General features: G+C 35.5%; 1 protein-coding gene across 8 annotated transcripts in view; it reads left to right on the top strand.

Moving 5' to 3' along the window:
• OPTN (optineurin) overlaps positions 1-16,627 on the top strand; it is a 49,096-nt gene extending 32,469 nt beyond the window's left edge. For 4 of the 8 annotated variants that reach the window (XM_074268631.1, XM_074268627.1, XM_074268633.1 and 1 more), the window contains 3 exons: positions 12,554-12,684; positions 13,437-13,522; positions 15,643-16,627. In XM_074268631.1, the coding sequence (XP_074124732.1) occupies positions 12,554-12,684; positions 13,437-13,522; positions 15,643-15,773 (348 nt within the window). In that variant the 3' untranslated portion in view covers positions 15,774-16,627. Of the gene's footprint in view, positions 1-12,524; positions 12,685-13,436; positions 13,523-15,642 lie in introns of all 8 variants that reach the window. The other 4 variants (XM_074268629.1, XM_074268632.1, XM_074268628.1 and 1 more) reach the window with 2 other exon arrangements.
• The last annotated feature ends 5,400 nt before the right edge of the window (positions 16,628-22,027 follow it).

Here is a 22,027-nt window from a genome sequence, read left to right as displayed (position 1 = left end):
TTAGTTTTAATCATTTCTTCAAATATAATTTCATGGCATTTGTGGTTTATAAAAGATTAAGATGTGTTTGCATTTACACATGAGGTTTGTAAATATCTTAATACATGGTTATTTTTTTTTAATAATGATATTTTTTTATTATAGCTTTTTATTAACAACATATGCATGGATAATTTTTTCAACATTGTCCCTTGCACTCACTTCTGTTCCAGCTTTTCCCTTTCCTCCCTCTACTCCTTCCCCTAGATGGCAAACAGTCTCATACACGTTAAGCATGTTAAAATATATCTTAGATACAATATATGTGTGCAGATCCATACAGTTTTCTTGTTGCGCAAGAAAAATTGGATTCAGAAGATAAAAATAACCTGGAAATAAAAACAAAAATGCAAAAACAAAAAATGTAGTCCACATTCACTTTCCAGTGTTCCTTCTCTGGGTGTAGCTGATTCTGTCCATCATTGATCAATTGGAACTGAATTAGATCTTCTGTATGTTGAAGATATCCACTTCCATTAGAATACATTCTCGTACAGTATTGTTGTTGAAGTGTATAATGATCTCCTGGTTCTGCTCATTTCACTCAGCATCAGTTCATGTAGTCTCTCCAGGCCTCTCTCAAATCATCCTGCTGGTCTTACAGAACAATAATATTCCATTTTATTCAGCCATTCTCCAATTAATGGGCATCCATTTAATTTCCAGTTTCTGGCCACTACAAAAAGGGCTGCTACAAACATTTTGGCACATACAGGTCCCTTTCCCTTCTTTAAGATCTCTTTGGTATATAAGCCCAGTAGTAATACTGCTGGATCAAAGGATATGCACAATTTGATAACTTTTTGAGCATAATTTCCAAAATGCTCTCCAGAATGGCTGGATCCATTCACAACTCCACCAACAATGCATCAGTGTTCCAATTTTCCTGCATCCCCTCCAACATTTGTCATTATCTTTTCCTATCATCTTAGCCAATATGAGAGCTGTGTAGTAGTAACTCAAGAGTTGCCTTAATTTGCATTTCTCTGATCAATAGTGATTTGGAAACACCCTTTCATATGAGAAGATATAGTTTCAATTTCATCATCTGAAAATTGTTCATATTCTTTGACCATTTATCAATTGGAGAATGGCTTGATTTCTTATAAATTTAGTCAGTTCTCTATATATTTTGGAAATGAGACCTTTATCAGAACCTTTAACTATAAAAATGCTTTCCCAGTTTATTGCTTCCCTTCTAATATTGTTTGCATTAATTTTGTTTGTACAAAAGCTTTTTAATTTGATATAGTCAAAATTTTCTATTTTGTGATCAATAATGATCTCTAGTTCTCCTTTGGACACAAATTCTTTCCTCCTCCACAAGTCTGAGAGGTTAACTATCTTATGTTCTTCTAAGTTTTATAATCTCATTCTTTATGCCTAAATCATGAACTCATTTTAATCTTATCTTGGTGTATGGTATTAAGTGTGGGTCCATGCCTAGTTTCTGCCGTACTAATTTCCAGTTTTCCCAGTAGTTTTTGTCAAATAGTGAATTCTTATCCCAAAATTTGGGATCTTTGGTTTTGTCAAATACTAGATTGCCATAATTACAGATTATTTTGTCCTGTGAACTTAACTTATTCCACTGATCAACTAATCTATTTCTTAGCCAATACCAAATGGTTTTGGTGACCGCTGCTTTATAATATAGTTTTAGATCAGGTACAGCTAGGCCACCTTCATTTGATTTTTTTTTTCATTAATTCACTTGAAATTCTTGACCTTTTGTTCTTCCAGATGAATTTTGTTGTTATTTTTTTCTAGGTCATTAAAATAGTTTCTTGGGAATCTGATTGGTATAGCACTAAATAAATAGATTAGTTTATGTGTTGTCATCTTTATTATATTCACTCAGCCTATCCAAGAGCATTTAATATTTTTCCAATTGTTTAAATCTGACTTTATTTGTGTGGAAAGTGTTTTGTAGTTCTGCTCATGTAATTCCTGACTTTCCCATGGCAGATAGATTCTCAAATATTTTATGCTATCGACAGTTATTATGAATGGAATTTCTCTTTGCATCTCTTACTGCTGGATTTTGTTGGTGATGTGTAAAAATGCTGATGATTTATGTGTCTTTATTTTGTATCCTGCAACTTTGATAAAGTTGTGGATTATTTCTAATAGCTTTTTAGTAGATTATCTAGGGTTCTCTAAGTATACCATCATATCTGCGAAGAGTGATAATTTGGTTTCCTCATTATCTACTCTAATTCCTTTAATCTCTTTCTCAACTCTTATTGCCGAAACTAGCATTTCTAATACAATATTAAATAATAATGGTGATAGTGGGCAGCCTTGTATCACTCCTGATCTTATTGGGAATGGTTCCAGTTTATCCCCATTGCATATGATGCTTACTGATGGTTTTAAATAGATGCTCCTGACTATTTTAAGGAAAAATCAATTTATTCCTATACTCTCAAATGTTTTTATTAGTAATGGATGTTGGATTTTATCAAATGATTTTTTTACATCTATTGAGATGATCATATAGTTTTTGTTAATTGGTTTATTGATATAGTCAATTATGCTAATAGTTTTCCTAATATTGAACCAGTCCTGAATTCCTGGTATAAATCCTACTTGGTCATGGTATATTATCCTGGGGATGATTTTCTGTAATCTCTTTGCATTAGCAAAATATTTTATTTAAAATTTTTGCATCAATATTCATTAGGGAGATTGGTCTATAATTTTCTTTCTCTGTTTTCAGCCTACCTGGTTTAGGTATCAGTACCATGTCTGTGTCATAAAAGGGATTTGGTAGGACTCCCTATTTTTTCAAATAGTTTATAAAGCATTGGAGTTAATTGTTCTTTAAATGTTTGGTAGAATTCACAATATACATGGCTTCCTGTTTCCCTCACCCCTTCCTCTATGTTTATATAATCTTCTCACACAGCAAAAATGTGATGAGTAATTCTATCTCTGCCTTCCTCCTTTCTTCCTTAATGTATTCCTATTTTCATCCTTTTTTTTTCCTTTTCTAACTTAATAAAAACATTGCAAAACATCTCCCACATTTACTTATTAATTTCTTTAAGACTTTTGAAGACCTTAGATTTATGAGAAGGGTATATTTCTTCTCTTTCTACACCATCATTTAGTTCAAATCTATTTTCCTTTCTCTGTTTCTCTTGACTCTTATATTTGTAATTCATATTGTGTTCCTGATCTCTTCACCAGGAGTATTCTGAAGTTCTTTATTTCATTAAAGGCCAATTCCTCAACCCCAGTTCTCTATGATTACAAATATTCAGCTTTGTTAGGGTATTTTTGATTTATATATATGTATGTATATGTATATATGTATGTTTTTGTTTTTTTTGCTTTTGGCATCTGGAATATTGTATTTCCTGCTCTTCTCTTCATTATAGTGAAAGCTGCCAAAGGTCCTTCACTATTTATTTTAAGATGTATCTCTCTGTAATTTAATTAATGTTTAATTTAGATGCTTTGCCACTTGTCTTCTTGATACTTCAATTCTTTTTCTGGAAGTTTTTCTTTTTCTTCAAAGTTCTAGATTTTTAGTTCTAACATTCTGGGGAATGTTAATTTTGGGGTTTCTGAGAAGATAACCAATGGATTCTTTCTGTTTTCACTTTGCCTTTTGGTTTTAAAAAGTCTGAGCAGTTTTAGTCCATTATTTCTTGAAGTAGTAGGTTTTTTCTTAAAGATTTTTCAGGTAGTCTGATCCTTCTAGATTTTCTCCTTTACTTATCTTTTGATTTTGTTCCATATGTTGTATTTGAAGTCACTGATTTCCAATTTAGGGGTTTTTTTGGTTGTTGTTGTTTTATTTGTTTTTTTAGCTGAGAAAATTGAGGTTAAGTGACTTGCCCAGGGTCACACAGCTAGGAAGTGTTAAGTGGCTGAGAACAAATTTGAATTCAGGTCCTCCTGACGTCAGGGCCAGTGCTCTATCCTCTGTACCACTTGGCTGCCCTCCAATTTAATTTTAAAGGCAGCTTACTTTAGATTTTAGACAACTTGTAACTAAGCTATTTACAAGTTCGGTCCCTAATTGGTGCTGTTAATGAATCTCCTGAAAAAGTCTCAAGTATATGAATTCACACTATTCAGAGCTATAATTATGTAAAATATAATAACTTTTTCTAACTCAATGGAAATATGCAGTGTAAATTCAAATAATGCAGCCACTTCAGGGGATACATTACTTCCATTACTTAGGATCTAGTTGTATTCTCTTTTCTTGTTCTTTCCTCTAAAATTCTCGTGTGTGTGTGTGTGTGTATTTGGTACTGGAGCATCACTGGCTCCACAGTATTTATCATCAATATTTTCATGCATTCGTTCATTTTACTTGTCTTAATTCCTCAACTGGGATTTTGTTGTTGTTAAACCCAGGCTTTCTTTCTTGTACTTCTGCAAGGAGGCTTTCTTTGATACCATCTGTGTAATTTGAAGTTTAGGTAATGAGTGCCATATTTTTCTTTTTTTTTTTTTTTTTTTTTTTTTTTTTTTTTTTAATTTTTTTTTTATTTTATATATATATATATATATTTTATAATATTATCCCTTGTATTCATTTTTCCAAATTACCCCCCCTCCCTTATTCCCTCCCCCCGACGACAGGCAATACCATACATTTTACATGTGTTACAATATAGTCTAAGTACAATACATGTGTGTGAATATCATTTTCTTGTTGCACAATAAACATTAGAATCCGAAGGTACATGCAACCTGGGCAGACAGATATTAGTGCTAACAATTTACATTCCCCTCCCAGTGTTTCTTCTCTGGGTGTATCTACCTCTGTCCATCATTGATCAACTGGAAGTGAGTTGGATTTTCTTTATGTTGAAGATTTCCACTTCCATCAGAATACATCCTCATACAGTATCGTTGTTGAAGTATACAGTGATCTTCTGGTTCTGCTCATTTCACTCAGCATCAGTTGATTTAAGTCTCTCCAACCCTCTCTGTATTCCTCCTGCTGGTCATTTCTTACTGAGCAATAATATTCCATAACTTTCATATACCACAATTTACCCAACCATTCTCCAACTGATGGACATCCATTCATCTTCCAGTTTCTAGCTACAACAAAAAGAGCTGCCACAAACATTTTGGCACATATATGTCTCTTTCCGCTCTTTAGTATTTCTTTGGGATATAATCCCAGTAGTAGCGCTGCTGGGTCAAAGGGTATGCACAGTTTGATAACTTTTTGGGCATAATTCCAGATTGCTCTCCAGAATGGCTGGATTCTTTCACAACTCCACCAGCAATGTATTAGTGTCCCAATTTCCCCACATCCCCTCCAACATTTGTCATTATTTGTTCCTGTCATCTTAGCCAATCTGACAGGTGTGTAGTGGTATCTCAGAGTGGTCTTAATTTGCATTTCTCTGATCAGTAGTGATTTGGAACACTCTTTCATGTGAGTGGATATAGTTTCAATTTCTTCCTCTGAGAATTGTCTGTTCATATCCTTTGACCATTTATCAATTGGAGAATGGTTTGGTTTCTTATAAATTATGGTCAGTTCTCTATATATTTTGGAAATGAGACCTTTGTCAGAACCTTTGTTTTTAAAAATATTTTCCCAATTTGTTACTTCCCTTCTAATCTTGTTTGCATTAGTATTATTTGTACAGAAACTTTTTAGTTTGATGTAATCAAAATCTTCTATTTTGTGATCAATAATGATCTCTAGTTCTCCTCTGGTCATAAATTCCTTCCTCCTCCACAAGTCTGAGAGGTAGATTATCCTCTGTTCCTCTAATCTATTTATTATCTCCCTCTTTATGCCTAAATCATGGACCCATTTTGATCTTATCTTGGTATATGGTGTTAAGTGTGGATCCATATCTAATTTCTGCCATACTAATTTCCAGTTTTCCCAACAGTTTTTTCCGAATAATGAATTTTTATCCCTAATGTTGGAATCTTTGGGTTTGTCAAAGATTAGATTGCTATAGATGTACCCTTTTTTGTCCTTTGTATCTAATCTGTTCCACTGATCTACCGGTCTATTTCTTAGCCAATACCAAATGGTTTTGGTGACTGCTGCTATATAATATAGCTTTAGATCAGGTACACTTAGACCACCTTCCTCTGAGTTTTTTTTCATTAGTTCCCTTGCAATTCTTGACCTTTTATTCTTCCATATGAATTTTGTTGTTATTTTTTCTAGGTCATTAAAATAGTTTCTTGGGAGTCTGATTGGTATAGCACTAAATAAATAGATTAGTTTGGGGAGTATTGTCATCTTTATTATATTCGCTCGGCCTATCCAAGAGCACTGAATATCTTTCCAATTATTTAAATCTGATTTTATTTTTGTGGCAAGTGTTTTGTAATTTTTCTCATATAATTCCTGACTTTTCTTTGGTAGATGGATTCCCAAATATTTTATACTATCAACATTTGTTTGGAATGGAATTTCTCTTTGTATCTCTTGCTGTTGCATTTTGTTAGTGATATATAAAAATGCCGAGGATTTATGTGGATTTATTTTGTATCCTGCCACTTTGCTGAAATTTTGAATTATTTCTAGTAGCTTTTTAGCAGAGTCTTTGGGGTTCTCTAAGTATACCATCATGTCATCTGCAAAAAGTGATAGTTTAATTTCCTCATTTCCTACTCTAATTCCTTGAATCTCTTTCTCGGCTCTTATTGCCGAGGCTAGCGTTTCTAGTACTATATTGAATAGTAATGGTGATAGTGGGCAACCTTGTTTCACTCCTGATCTTACTGGGAAAGGTTGCAGTTTATTTCTATTGCATATTATGCTTACTGACGGTCTTAAATATATACTCCTGATTATTCTAAGGAATAATCCATTTATTCCTATACTCTCAAGAGTTTTTAGTAGGAATGGATGTTGGATTTTGTCAAATGCTTTTTCTGCATCTATTGAGATGATCATATGGTTCTTATTAATTTGATTATTAATATGGTCAATTATATTAATAGTTTTCCTAATATTAAACCAGCCCTGCATTCCTGGAATAAATCCTACTTGATCATAGTGTATTATCTTGGAGATGATTTTCTGAAGTCTTTTTGCTAATATCTTATTTAAGATTTTAGCATCAATATTCATTAAGGAGATTGGTCTATAATTTTCTTTCTCAGTTTTCGATCTACCAGGTTTAGGTATCAGTACCATGTCTGTGTCATAAAAGGAATTTGGTAGGACTCCTTCATCCCCTATTTTTTCAAATAATTTATATAACATTGGGGCTAATTGTTCTTTAAATGTTTGGTAGAATTCACATGTGAATCCATCTGGCCCTGGGGATTTTTTCCTGGGGAGTTGATTAATAGCTTGTTCTATTTCTTTTTCTGAAATGGGACTATTTAAGCAATTTATCTCCTCCTCTGTTAATCTAGGGAGCCTATATTTTTGGAGGAAGTCATCCATTTCACTTAAGTTATCAAATTTATTGGCATAAAGTTGGGCAAAGTAACTCCTTATTATTTCTCTAATTTCCTCTTCATTGGTGGAAAGATCCCCCTTTTCATTTGTAAGACTATCAATTTGATTTTCCTCTTTCTTTTTTTTGATCAAATTTACCAAAGGTTTATCTATTTTATTGGCTTTTTCATAAAACCAACTCTTGGTTTTATTTATTAATTCAATAGTTTTTTTACTTTCAATTTTATTGATTTCTCCTTTTAATTTTTGTATTTCGAGTTTAATTTTTGGTTGGGGGTTTATAATTTGGTCTTTTTCTAGCCTTTTAAGTTGTAAGCCCAATTCGTTAATCTTCTCTTTCTCAATTTTCTTCAAATAAGCCTCTAAAGATATAAAATTTCCCCTTATTACCGCTTTAGCTGCATCCCAAAGATTTTGATATGATGTCTCATCATTATCATTATCTTGGGTGAAATTGTTAATTGTTTCTATAATTTGCTCTTTCACCCAGTCATTCTTTAAGATGAGATTATTCAGTTTCCAATTACTTTTTGGTCTATTTACCCCTAACTTTTTACTGAATGTAGCTTTTATTGCATTGTGATCTGAGAAGAAGGCATTTATTATTTCTGCCTTCCTACATTTAATTTTGAGATCTTTATGTCCTAGTATATGGTCAATTTTTGTATAGGATCCATGAACTGCTGAGAAGAAAGTATATTCCTTCCTATTGCCATTCAGTTTTCTCCAAAGGTCTATCATACCTAGTTTTTCTAATGTTCTATTTACTTTTTTAATTTCTTTCTTGTTTGTTTTGTGGTTTGATTTGTCTAAATCTGAGAGTGCAAGGTTGAGATCTCCCACTATTATAGTTTTATTGTCTATTTCTTCTTGCAGTTCTCTTAACTTTTCCTTTAGAAAGTTAGATGCTATACCACTTGGTGCATATATGTTTAGTATTGATATGGCTTCATTATTTATGCTACCTTTCAGCAGGATATAGTTTCCTTCCTTATCTTTTTTAACGAGATCTACTTCTGCTTTTGCTTGATCTGAGATAAGGATAGCTACCCCTGCTTTTTTGGCTTTACCTGAAGCATAATAGGCTCTGTTCCAACCTTTTACCTTTACTCTGTATGTATCTCCCTGCTTTAAGTGTGTTTCCTGTAGGCAACATATTGTAGGGTTCTGCTTTTTGATCCAATCTACTATCCGTCTCCGTTTGATGGGATCGTTCATCCCATTTACATTTACAGTTAAAATTACTAATTCTGTATTTCCTGCCATCGTATTATCCCCAGATTATGCTTTTTTCCCTTGACCCCCCTGATCCCCCTCCCCGATATTTAATTTACAGACCCCCCTTGTGACGCGCAACCCTCCCTCTTTTTTTTTTTTTTTTTTTTTTTAGGATCCCTCCCCCCTCCCTCCAAGTCCCTTCACTTATTCCCCTTTTCCTTTTCCCTTTTCCTCTCCCCCCTTTTAATGAGGTGAGAGAAAATTCTCTGAAAAACAAATATGTTAATTATTTACTCTTTGAGCCTCTTCTGATGAGAGTAAGATTCACACAATGATTCTCCCCCTCACTAAGTTCCCTCAGATATGGTGTATTTTCTATGTCTCTTCCTGGGATGTAGTTTCCCTCTTTTTATCACTCCTTCCCCTTTTTCTGAACCGACCTCCTTCCCTTTACTACACCCCCCTTTTTTTCTTTTATATCAGTAAAATCAAATTATCCTTGAGTATTTTTTATATACCCACAACAGAGTTACAGTTCTCAAGGGTTCTGTGTACCTTTTTCTGTTTCTCTTCAGTCTTGTGGATGTAGATCAAATTTTTTGTTTAAGTCTGGTTTTTTTCTTAGAAACATATAGAATTCCTCTGTTTCATTGAATGACCATCTTCTTCCGTGGAAAAAGATGCTAAACTTAGCTGGGTAGTTCATTCTTGGTTGCAGTCCTTGATCTTTTGCCTTACGGAATATCAGGTTCCAGGCCCTTCTATCTTTTAATGTGGAGGCAGCCAGATCTTGGGTGACCCTTATTGTGGCACCTTGGTATTTAAATTGTTTTTTTCTAGCTGCTTGCAGGATTTTCTCCTTTGTGTGGTAATTCTGCAGCTTAGCCACAATATTCCGTGGTGTTCTTTTTTTAGGGTCTATTTCAGAAGGAGTTCGATGAATTCTTTCCACATCTACTTTCCCTTCTGTTTCTATTATCTCTGGACAGTTCTCTTTGATAATTTCCTGTAAAATAGAATCTAGGCTCTTTTTTTGGTCATAGTTTTCTGGAAGTCCAATAATCCGCAGATTATCTCTTCTAGATCTATTTTCCAGGTCTATAGATTTTCCCAGTAAGTATTTGACGTTGTTCTCCAGCTTCTCATTTTTTTTGTTTTGTTTGACTGATTCTTGGGTTCTCTGTGAATCATTCATTTCTATTTGTTCCATCCTGACTTTTAAGGAGTTATTTTCTTCTTTCACAGTTTTTAGTTCTTTTTGTAAATGCCCAATTTCATTTTTAAATGAATTATTTTGCTCTATTGAATTTTTTTCCATTTCCCTAATTTTTTTTTTTTGAGAATTATTTTCTTTTTCCAATTCAGAAATTCTATTTTCTTGAGACTTTTTTATCTTTTCCAATTCAGAAATCCTACTTTCCTGTGTTTTTTTAACCTTTTCTAATTCACTAATTTTGTTTCCCTGCATCTCCTGTGAATTCTTTATTTTTTCCAACTCCAATTTCAGGACGTTGTTATTCTCTATCATAACTTCCCTTTCCTTGCCCCATTTTTCTTCGATCTCCCTCAATTTCTTAAGAGCTTCTTCTAGGAGAGAGTTATGTGATGGGGGGCAGGAATCGTTCCCCTTTAGGTTGTTATCTTCTGAATCTTTGCTGTTAACTTCCTCGGGGTTGGGTACCCGCTCTTTCTCTGTATAGAAGGAATCTATAGTTTTTCTAGCTTTTTTGCTCATACTTAAAAAATGTTTTGGGGTCTGTCCCTGGGGTAGGAAATTATTTACTTCTTTACCAGCTTCCTCCCAGACCGGATGGATGCAGTGGCCCCTGCGCCCGCGCTAAGAGAGAGCTCTGGGAGAGAGTTCCCCACCCCCTCCCTGGAAGCGCCTCAGAGGTGATTAGCACTGCTGTGCTTTGAGGGCATAGAATAGTGAAGACAGCAAGAAGCTCAGCCTATGTGTCCGGGTGGGGAGTGGATGTCTGCAGCAGGTGACGTGAGAAGCCCCTGCGCTCAAACTGGAAGTGTCTGCCAGAAACCGCGGTCCCTAGTTCAAAGGTTCCGCTTCTCTGGGACTTCCTGGAGCTGAGTTCCACTCCCTCCAGCTAAGCTAGGCAGTGTGTGTTGCCTTGGGCCGTATCCACCCACTTGTCAGTCTCTTAACTATTCTCAGGAGGTAGCTGAGGCCACACCCCCTGGTGCCGAGTCTGCCCCAGGGTGGGGGGGGGGGGGGGGGAATCTAATCTGAGTTTTAAAATATTTTGGCTTTCTCTTCTGAACTGCTAAATAATTAGCAGAGAAGAGCTAACAGCCTGTGCCAGATTCCTTTACCTCAGTGGCTTCTCTGATCCCAGAGCCCCTCCCAGCGCAATGGGCGCAGTGTGCCCCTACCCCACCGTCTGTGCTGGTCTTTCTTATTCCTCCCCTGAGAACTGACCTTTCCTGTTGAAACTCCAGATTCTCTTCAGCTGGTAAGTCGTGCTTCCAGTCCTTGTGGTATCTATCAGTCCTGAGCTAATTTTGAGACTTAATTTATCTAATTGGTTGTGAGGGAGTGAGGACGTTCACTGAGTAGTGTGTTTCTTCTCCGCCATCTTGGCTCCGCCCCAATGAGTGCCATATTTTTCAAGGACTTCAAGAACAGCTCTAATCAGCTTACTACCTCCTTTCACTTCATGATCATGAGGACTATTCTTATGAGCCTGTTTCTTCAGATGTCAAGGAACAATGATTAGAGGCAGCACTGAAATTGGAATGTATAGTTGATTACATAAATACCTTTAAAGTTCTAGATGACTGACTGAATCCATATTCACTATCAATTCATTGTCTTCTCCCCACATGGTCAGGATGACCAGCATTCATATTTTATTCAAGATATAACCCTATGCAGTATATGCACTCTACTCTTGGCTGTGTCTGGTATCTGATGCCTTAATCTTGTTCAGAAAATGTGTCTGGCTATTCGGTGCTTAAGCAGTAAGAATCTCTTCTTTTTCTTAGATATTTCAATGAATCATGACAGGGTAAATGTACCTAGCAATTGGTTTTGAATTGAGGGGGCCTTCAAACTTAAGTCCTAGAGCACACCTGGGGCTGCAGTCCCACTCTTCTGACTCTAGTGCTGTGAAGGAAAGCATTAGTGCTGGGATGGGGGTTACTGTGTCAGAAGTAGTCTTTACTTACTATTTTTAGTAGTGATGTAAAAGGACTAGTCCACCCTTCTCTTTTTACAAGGGAAAAAAAGTGAAGCCTAAGGGGATTAATTGGCTTTCCCAATTAACTAGGTATTCATTAGAGGTAAAATTTTAATTTCCTTTGATTCTAGACCTGTGATCTTTCCACAGTGCCACATCATTTCCTATATTGTTTTCTAGAAGTTCAGTCACAGAACAAAGTAATTAGGTTCTAGGAAAATAAGTTTGGTGGCCAGGAGGGCCCCAAATCTGTTTCTGGAGAAGGGCTGGAGTAGCCCCTTTTGCTAGTTGAATGATGGTGTCACAATGCACACTTCTCTATGCCCCTTTTCATACATTCATCTGTTGTCAGAAGAACTAACTTGCTATGTTAATAGAGGCTTTAAGAAGCTTGGTTACCAGGGGGTTATTGGTGGACTTTAGCTATAGAAGCTTATCAAAATGCTCTACTAAGGCCTGGAGGGATTGTGAATTCTATTGGTGAAACAAGGATGATAGCAAGATTAGAGGTGTTAAACCTTTTCAGTTCAATAGCAAAATTAATAATTGACAATTTTATCCCTGTGTTTTGTAGGCAGAAGTCATTATACTAATCTTTCTTAGTTATCCTGCAGGTGGCAGCAAGAGCTTACAGTACACAAAAAAGCAGACAGTTGAACTTTTTTGTTTGTTTGTTAACCAGATGGAGGTTTATTGTTCTGACTTCCATGCTGAGAGAGCAGCAAGAGAAAAGATTCATGAAGAAAAGGAACAACTGGCATTGCAGCTGGCATTTTTGCTGAAAGAAAACAATGTTTTTGAAGATGGGAGCAGGTATGAAAGTGAAAGGCAGACCCTAAAATGTAGACTTAAAATCGATTGCAATACAGACTTGGAGCTTGTTGATTCTTTATTCAGCAGAGCAATCTATTCTGTACTAGGAAACTGCTTATAGATTTTTAAAAGGTCTTTGAGTTTGGAGAGACATAATAATACAGTTCTGTAAGTGCTGGACTTAGACTTGTCTAAGCCTGGGTTTGATTCCTTCCTTAAGCACTTACTTTGTGATGATGTTTAAACCCTTTAGCCTATCCAAGCCTCAGTTTCTGTAAAATAGGGTGACCCAAAGGATAGAATACCAGACTCATTCAGACTCATGTTCTTGAGTTCAAATTTAGCTTCAGATACTGTGTGACCCTGGACAAGTAATTTATACCCCGGTTGTCTCAATTTATTCATCTGTAAAAGGAACTAGAGAAAGAAATGGCAAACCCCTGCAATATCTTTACCAAGAGGGGCAGCTAGGTGGTACAGTGGATAGAGCACCAGCCCTGAAGTCAGGAGGACCTGAATTTAAATATGACCTCAGACATTTCCTAGCTATGTAACCCTGGGCAACTCACTTAACCCCAATTACCTCAGCTGGGGAACTTGAAACCAGGTCTTTCTGACTTTTGACTAGATCAGTGTCCATCATTCTATTTGTTATTTGATTCCTTGATGTTGTTGCAATCTATTTGATTTTGTTAGTTACTTCTATCTTTCAAAATGCTAGCAAATCACTATGTGCTAATCTTTATTCTTAGCAGACAGTCTTTGATGGAACTGCAAAGCCGTCATGGGGCCAGATCAACAAACGAACAAGACCAACAACCCTACCTTGTTCAGAGAGGTAAATTCTTAAACCTATTATTTTGTTTTCATAATGCATAGCATAATATCCATGTGAGTCACATGGATATTATGTGAACCCTAAGCAGTGGCAGATGCTATCAAGGGTTTTCTCAAAGAATGCATTTGTTACCCAGGAAAGCCACATCTCTTATTCTGTCTCACATATAATATTTAAAATTTGGTAAAATGAATTTCAGTGGCATCTCAGAGGATCATCACTAGAATGTTGTCTACCAGATAATGAATAATGATGTTATTTTTATCCTTTAAATCATAGCAACTCATGAAGACAGTCCCCTAATGCATGCAGGTGTTACAGTCTTAGTTAATAGAAGGAATACCCTAATTAATTAAATTACAGTTAATTTGAAGTAGCAACTCTAAAAATCATTAGTTTTCTGAGTTTGGGGTTAAACTTAGGGAAGAAAGAAGTATCATCCCTCTTTTTGTAGATTCTGCTAAACATTTGCTGAAAGTCTATCATAATAATGTTCAGTGCACTAGAGAAGTAGAAAGACAAATCTCCCCTTGTTCTCATGGAATATGTATTTTACTGAGATAAGTAGAAGAGAAAAGTAATCCAGAAAATAACTAAATGATAGCTGAAAGGTCATTTAAAGATGATCACTAAGAGTCCAAAAGTCCCACTTTAAAATTGTGTATTAGCTTTTAAACTTTTTCCTTGGCAAAGCTAGACTAGTTTCAAGTCATCACTTTAATACCTCCATTTCAAATATGATGCTATAAGAGAATATTAACTGTCTTTTATTTTGTTGATAAGTTTTCATTCAACTAAGATTTAATGAACACTACCTATTAGAATACAGCGATTTCTTGGGACAGAACTAGAATAAATCATGCTGAATGCTTCGAATCCTTTTGCCTTCACTAAGCAATTTTACTTATATAAAATTAAAATGAATTTCGAAGACAACTTTAAAGGGGAAAATCAATCACAAATACACAAATATACATAATGAAGTATATTTATAGAAGGTGGTAAGGGAAGAGAAGAAAGTATGCACACACATGCATGCACCTCTGTGATTGTCTAATGTATTAGTCCTTTTAAAAATCATGCAATTAATAACAAAGATAACTGTACAAAAAAGGAATAAAACAAAAACATTGTTGCCTAGTATTTTAATGAGTCAAACATGTTATAGAAAGAATTATTATTCAAATACAAATTGAGCTAAATGGTCTCTGAGATCCCTTGCAACTCTAAAGTTCTATAAAATTGACAAAAGGATGAATTTGCTGTATGTCCCTCCAACCTCATCCAAAGTAAAAATCCCTTTGACTCTGCTTTTCTTTGGGAGTGAGGAAGAAGAAGGAATGGTAAAGGTCAGATGTGTGGGGTTTTCAGCGTGGAAACTGCAAATATAGAGACATCTAGTTACCTGGTGATAGTGGGGTTTGCCTAGGGAGCTGAAAGGTTAAACTTGCTCATGGCTTTCCAGCTTACATGTGCTCAGCATGTAAATCTAAGCCTCCCCAGAACTAAGCCAACTCCTTGCCACATATAAAATATAAAATGTCTACATCAGTGTAAGTCAGTTTGTATGTTGTTCCAATTCTACTGACCTCACTTCACACCATTCATATATTTCTCTATTTCCTGGTATTCATTTCTTTTAAGGTACTATATTTTCCCACAGAAATGTCATAATTTATTTATTAATCTTCCAGTCATTACACATCTAAATTATTTCCTAGTTATTTTAACTATTTCCTAAGTTATTCCTAATTATTTTCTAGTCAGAACTCAAATTCCAGTTGAAATACAGAAGGCAAGGTATTATAGCTGCTTTGTAAAATAGTCTTTTTCCAGTAGAAACTTTTGAGCTGAGGCCAGGTGACTCTCAGGCATACGAGATAATTTATGTACTAGATATGATTTTTCCTGTAATGTGTGTAACTAGTGTAACAACTTCAGCTATAAGTCAGTGAATTGATGGAACCTTTTTAAAAAGCACCCACCAAAAATTGCTATTAGAAATTTGGTTACATGTGCTAGTGAGTAATAAACTCTAAACTTAAGCTTATCAAATGGTATGTTTTTTAAAAAGCCCTACTTACAACAAATAATTCATAAGATGGATGCTTTGTTCACAGGAGCTGATGATAGAAGCTGGCGGCAGCAGCAACAGCAAAGGAATATTCCAATCCATTCATGCCCCAAGTGTGGAGAAATTCTGCCAGACATAGATACATTGCAGATTCATGTTATGGACTGCATTATATAAATGTTGATGTTCCATCTCAAAACAAAACAAAAAAAATCCCCACCCTTTCTGGTAAATGTTGACTTCATCTTCTTAAGAATGGTACCTTTGTGTGTTTTTCCTCAAATATTTTGGCCCATTACATTTGTTTTAGAAGAAAGAAAAGCTCCTCTGTGTTAAATGAGTCACTGATTGTCCATAAGGGATTCCATTAAAATGAGCTTCATTTTTTTCTGTTCAGTTTATGCCAGCTTTGCACTCTGATATCTGGATAAATTAATGTAATCAAAATATAAACTTCATTGATCAATTTAAAGCACTGTAATGAGCAGAAAATATGAAGCAATTATAGGTTTAATCAAGAAACAGACTTCCCTGTTTGAAGTGTTTCTAACAAACTGATCAGTTCGTTTTATTCATTATCCATTAAAAATGAATCCTTTTGGATTTTTTATTTTTTTTTTTTTGCATTATAATTTACTGTAGCTAGAGAAAGCATACTAGATTTTTTTTGGTATGCTTTTTATTTGGGCACCATGCGCTTTAACTTGAGATAGGGAAAATAAAAATTGTGGGCATATGTGAAGTAGATAAGTGTTAAGTTTATTTGATTTTATGAAACAGTTTGTGGTGTAAAAATGTTAACTTTGTTTTTTAGTTATTAAGCACAAATAGGTTTGTACAGTACATGCTTATTCAGTTGTTGACGAGAACAGATGTTAATTCATTTTCTTAAATGATCAAGTTACATCTTAAGAGTCATAAAAACAAAATGATTGCAAAATAAAACTGCTTATATTGTAGGTTTTTCTTATATGTACATTGACTAATTTCTTAATATGCATTTTCTGTATTAAATTATATACATATAACTAGCTATCTGTATTTGTTTGCTTAATTCTCTGTATATGACAGTCTCATTTTCGGAGGCCCTTTCTCATGCTTAGATTGCCAGTAGCTACATTCTGGGATGAATGTTTAGCTGTCCTTAAGTGAATCCATTTCTAACTGGCCAGTACATTTTGAGTCAGAGATGAAAATAAAATAAGCCTAAGCCTGCCACCTCACAGACTAAAAATAAGTTAAGGCAAAAATAACGTGTTCTATCTCTTTTATATTATCTTTGGGGTTCATTTTTATGGTGTATAGTAGGAAAACTGTATACTTCGGTACAAGCTGGCCATGTCAGTTTTATAAGCCTGGTTGAATCAAGGAGCAAGTAGTAGGCCCAGATTTTGGAGATTGAATGCCTTGTTTGAAGAATATCAAGAGGCCAGGGTCACTGGACTGAAAAGTAAGCAGAGGGGAGTAAAATGTAGAACACTTGGAAAATAGGAAAGTGCCAGGTTGTGAAGTGTTTTAAATCCCATACAAAAGAATTTCTATTTGTTTTTAGATGACAGGGAACTACTGAAACTTTTAAGGAGGGGAACGATATGCTTAGACTTTTCCTCTAAGAATACTATTTTGGTTTTTCTTTTATTTTCAAAATACAAGCAAAGAGTTTTCAACATTCATCCTTGTAAAATTTTGTGTTCCAAAATTTTCTCCCTCCCTAGACAGCAAATAATCCAGTATATGTTAAACATGTGCAATTCTTCCATTCACATTTCCACAAAGTATACTATTTGGGCAACTGTGTGGAATATGAATAGAAGAATAAAGATATGATAGGGAAACCAATTTAGAGACTTTGTCCAAGTGAAAGCTAAGAACTTGAACCTTAGTTCAACATGGCACCTATGTTAAGTAAAGAAATGGGGACAGATGCAAGGGATGATATAGAGTAGAATCAATTAAGAGTTAAGAACTGATGGAATAGGTGAGGTAAGGAAGAATGAAGAGTCAAGAGTTACTACAAGGCAGTAGATTTGGGAAAGAAGAGAACCCAGGACAGAACTCTCAGGTATTCCAAGTAGAAGGATTTATGCTGAAGAAAGTGAGGGAGCCAACAAAATAGATCAATCAGGTGGAGAAAGAGGAAAGAGCAGTGTCAAAAAAAACCTACAGAGAGGTTATTCAAAAGTATCAAATAGTACAGATAAGTTAAATGGCAGAAAAACAATGCCAATAGCATCAGATTTGGCAATTTTTTGTTTGTTCTAAGAAGCAATCAAGGTTAAGTGGCTTGCTTTTGTCTTAAGACCAGATTTGAACTTGGGTCCTGCTGAGGCCATGATAGGTGCTAACATTGGAAAGGTCAAGGCAGAAGTCATATTGTTAGGGGTTTATACATAAATGAGAAGTGACAGTGATAGGTTTGGCTGTGAAGAGAAAAATCATTTGTAAGAGTAGCATAATTAAACAAACAATGATTTTGTTGCTATTGTTTATGAATGAAGATCTGGAGATGTTTTTAGGCAGTAGGCAATATGCCAGTGAATAAGGAGAGGCTGAAAATTTTGGGAGGAGTATTCCCAGAAAAGGCAGGAGAGAATAAAGGCAGCTTGCTCAAAGACCATCACAAAAAAGGGAGACATTTAAATCATGTAGAATTGGAAAGAAGAAAACTCACAATGGACAGCTCCAATTTTCTCAGTTAAATATTTGGCAAAACTGTTGTCTTAGGGAAAGGGAATGGCTTAGGTGGCTTTAGGAAAGAAAAGATTTGCAATAGATACAAAAAGGAATAGAATAGAATCAGCTAAGGATTAATAAAAAGGACTGGTGTATAGGAGTGATGGCCCAGATAAGAATAATGACTAGTGAACCCAGTTAGGACAGTTTGATACTTCTTTCATTTGCATATAGGGGGAAAAGTAGAATAACTCAGGATTAGAATTTGAAATTGAACAGGATAGTACATAAGAGTAAAGAGATTTAAGGGTAGATGACAATATGAAGTTTGACTGGTTACCTTTAGGATCATGAAGAAAGAAAAGGCTAGCACCAGAGTTTAAAAAAAAAAAGCATATAACAAAAAGCACAGGGGAAGAAATTGTAGAATCCTTTTTTTTTTTGAGGTAATAGACTAAGAGACAACTTTTAAGTACCATCCAACTTTAATGATTTTGTGATTTTCCCCTGTAGCTGGGAGTTTGTTCACACCGAAAAGAACATCTGGTGTGCCCTGACTATTGCTACATGTGCGATTCTTCTATACACATTGGCTACTGTTCACCTTCTTTGGTTCTGCTATTCAGCTCAACTAAAGATATATACCAAAAATAATTAATATTCTGTGCCCAACACTTTGTACTCACAGATCTTTTTTTTTTTTTTTTTTCCTGCCCTTCTATTAAAGGGCTGGTTTATGTTGGTAGATGATCCTCTTATTTCTCATTTTCTATTTGAGGCATCTCAACCTAGACAAAAGACTTAAATATTGTCTGCTAGGATTTTCCCCTAATCTATATAAATCAAGGCCACCTAGAAGGTCATATTTATAAGCAAAAAATAATATTAGACTTAACTTTGATTCAAGGTTCTAGTTGGAATAGTTTAGGCTTAGATGCCTTCCTACTCTCTACTTCATAGAATCCCATACTTCCTTTAAGACTCAGCTTAATTACATGAAGCCATTCTTAATTCAATCTTTCCCAGTACTCGTACCATTCTTGCCAAACTACCTCATGTTTATTTTTTATTTTTCTGATTGTTTTCTCTTCCTGATAGAATATGAGAAGTCCCTTGAGAGCAAGCTATTCTATTTTTGTCTATATGTTACTTTTTAGTCATGGCACATGGTTGTGTTCAACCAAACAAGTTTGGAAAGTGTTGAATGTTCATCCTTCACATTCAATGAAGTTACTGATCTGGCCTTCAAAAGAGGGGAGGAATTATAGTCCCTGAACCATTGCAACCTGAACACTATTCCATGGCCATGCTAACCATCCCCAAAGCTACCTAGTTCTGTCCCATCTATCCCCACTTGCCACTAAGCTTATTGTAATGAGTCTCCCTTTGGCAGTGAGAACTCATTCAAAGATACTCTTCTTGTTGCCTCAGCTCTGAGCCTGTAGCTCAATAATTCACTGAGATTCTAGAATTACTCAGGATTAAAGCAAATGAATTCTCAATCAAGTATGACCAGAGGAGAGGCTTTTGCCATATGCATGAGACTTCTTTTCCTCCCCATTGGTGGGCCTCTTCCCCTGTAGAAAAGCAGGTAATCAGAATTCCAGCATAAAACACACCAGTAATAGGGTTTTCATAGGATCTCCAAAAGGCTTCCCCTTAGCTACTCTGCCCAGATGCAGAGGGCTCGTCTTTCCATGGCCTAATGATCTTCCTATGGTCCTAATCCCAGACCCAATAACCTCACTAAGCTGATCAAGAATGCCACAGCAGACGCACAATCCATAGTGAACTAGATACTGTCACTGTTTAGGCAAGCAGTTTCTGGCTAAGCCCAAGATTGCTCTCAGATGACGAATCTTTTATAGAGCCTCTCGAAGACTGTTGTTCCTATTCCAGCAAGGTACATTGTTTGAAAGGGGGATATCCCCATCAATAAGAAGAACTTCACTTTAAACAGCTGATATATTAAAGTTGCTGCCCACTCCAAGGTATACTCAGTCAGCATTTAATTATCATGTGCCAGGCACCATTCTAACTGCTGAGGCTATAAGGAAAGGTAAAATATGGCCCTTACTCTCAAGAAACTCACATCCTAATGTGAAAGACAACATCCAAACAATTATAAGAAATTTCAGGAATAAGGCATGCATCAGGTGGAATTTGAACTGAGTCTTAAAAAGCTAAGGAAAACAGGAGGTAGCAATAAAGAAAGCACTGCAGGTGTAGGAGACTGCCTCTGAAAGGCACCAAGTTAGGAGATAGAGCATTGTGTGCAAGAAATAGCAAGGCCAGGGTTGCTGGATCTTAAAGTTCCGTGAAGGAGATCTAAATTACTGCCTCACAGAGGGTTAGAAAGACCTGGGTATGTTCCTATTGTCCCTGTAATAATGGATGGGGAAATAAAGATAGCAATGTTTCATGGTCTAAGAAAGCTAGTGCTATCCTATAGTGGATATTATTCTTATACCATAAGCTGAGCAACAACACCTGTTGTTCCTGCAATTGCTCACCAAGTCTATATAGAACTTCTATTGAATCCTCTAGAGATAAGTGCAAAGTTGTGACTAGTCTTCATAGAAGTCTGGTATGTTGTTTTAGGCTCCCATAACCTTTTCAATCAATCAGTATACATTCCACCACATCATACTACCTCGATGAACTGACAAGTATAAACAAAATGTTAGGAGAAGACAGGACAAATCGTGATGATCATGGATTCAGAGCTAAAAACAATATCAGAAATCAACCTGACCAACCTATTCATTTTACAAAACTAAAGTTTTGTATCCAAATTCTGGATAGATCTCACAGAGGTGATGATATATGAGCTATATCTTAATGAAAACAGGACTTATATTTAGAAGGCAGGAATAGACAGACATTCAATGTATGAGCAAAGGTACAAAGGTGAAAAAAAATCTTGGGAAAGTATTCAAGAAATAGCACAGAACCAGTCTTGCTTGAGTGGTCACTACAAATGAAGAGTGTGATTTAAAAGCTATGACAAACTGCCTAGTTTTACAGATGAGAAAATTGAGGCCCAAAAAGATTAAGGGACTTGTCCAGTGTAACAAAGGTTAAAAAAAAAAAAAAAAAAGGTAACATACTGACTTCAAACCCATCTACTTTTGACTCTAAATTCAGTACTCTTTCAGAATCCAGTGCCCTTCCAGGACTAAGTAAGTCTAGACTGGTGACATGAAACTGGAAGCTTTTAAAATCATCAACTGGTGAGGTGGAGAACAATTTTTGTTCTCTTCCCCCTTTTCTCCCTTGAGTTTTCTTGATACAATCTATACAGGAACTGGATCACACACACACACACACTTTCTGGAAATGGTTAGGCTGATACTTGTTTGTATCACAGATACAAATAGGCAGATAATGCTTGGTCTATTTCCTTTCCATTTTTAAAACGTGGCTAATAAATTAATTGTCTGTGATCTATGAAATTTGTTATAAACAATCATTTTTCAATTGTGTCAATTCTTTGTGATCCCATTTCAGGTTTTCTTGGTAAAGAAACTGAAGTGGTTTGCCATTTCCTCCTCCAACTCATTTTACAGATGAGAAAACTGAGGTAAAAAATGACTTGCCAGGGTCACAAAGTGTCTAAGGTCAAAGTTTAATTCAGGTCCTCTTGATTCCAGAACCAGAACCAGTCTACCTACTATACCACCTAGCTGTCCTGCTCTATGAATAAATTGAGACGAAATCTAAAACAAGGGGTAAACAAGCTAAGGGTGAGGGGCTGA

Source organism: Sminthopsis crassicaudata, chromosome 5, assembly GCF_048593235.1.
Source record: "Sminthopsis crassicaudata isolate SCR6 chromosome 5, ASM4859323v1, whole genome shotgun sequence".
Taxonomy (NCBI): Eukaryota; Metazoa; Chordata; class Mammalia; order Dasyuromorphia; family Dasyuridae; genus Sminthopsis; species Sminthopsis crassicaudata.
Note: the sequence above shows the minus strand (reverse complement) of the source record. Positions and strands in the feature narration are given on the sequence as shown.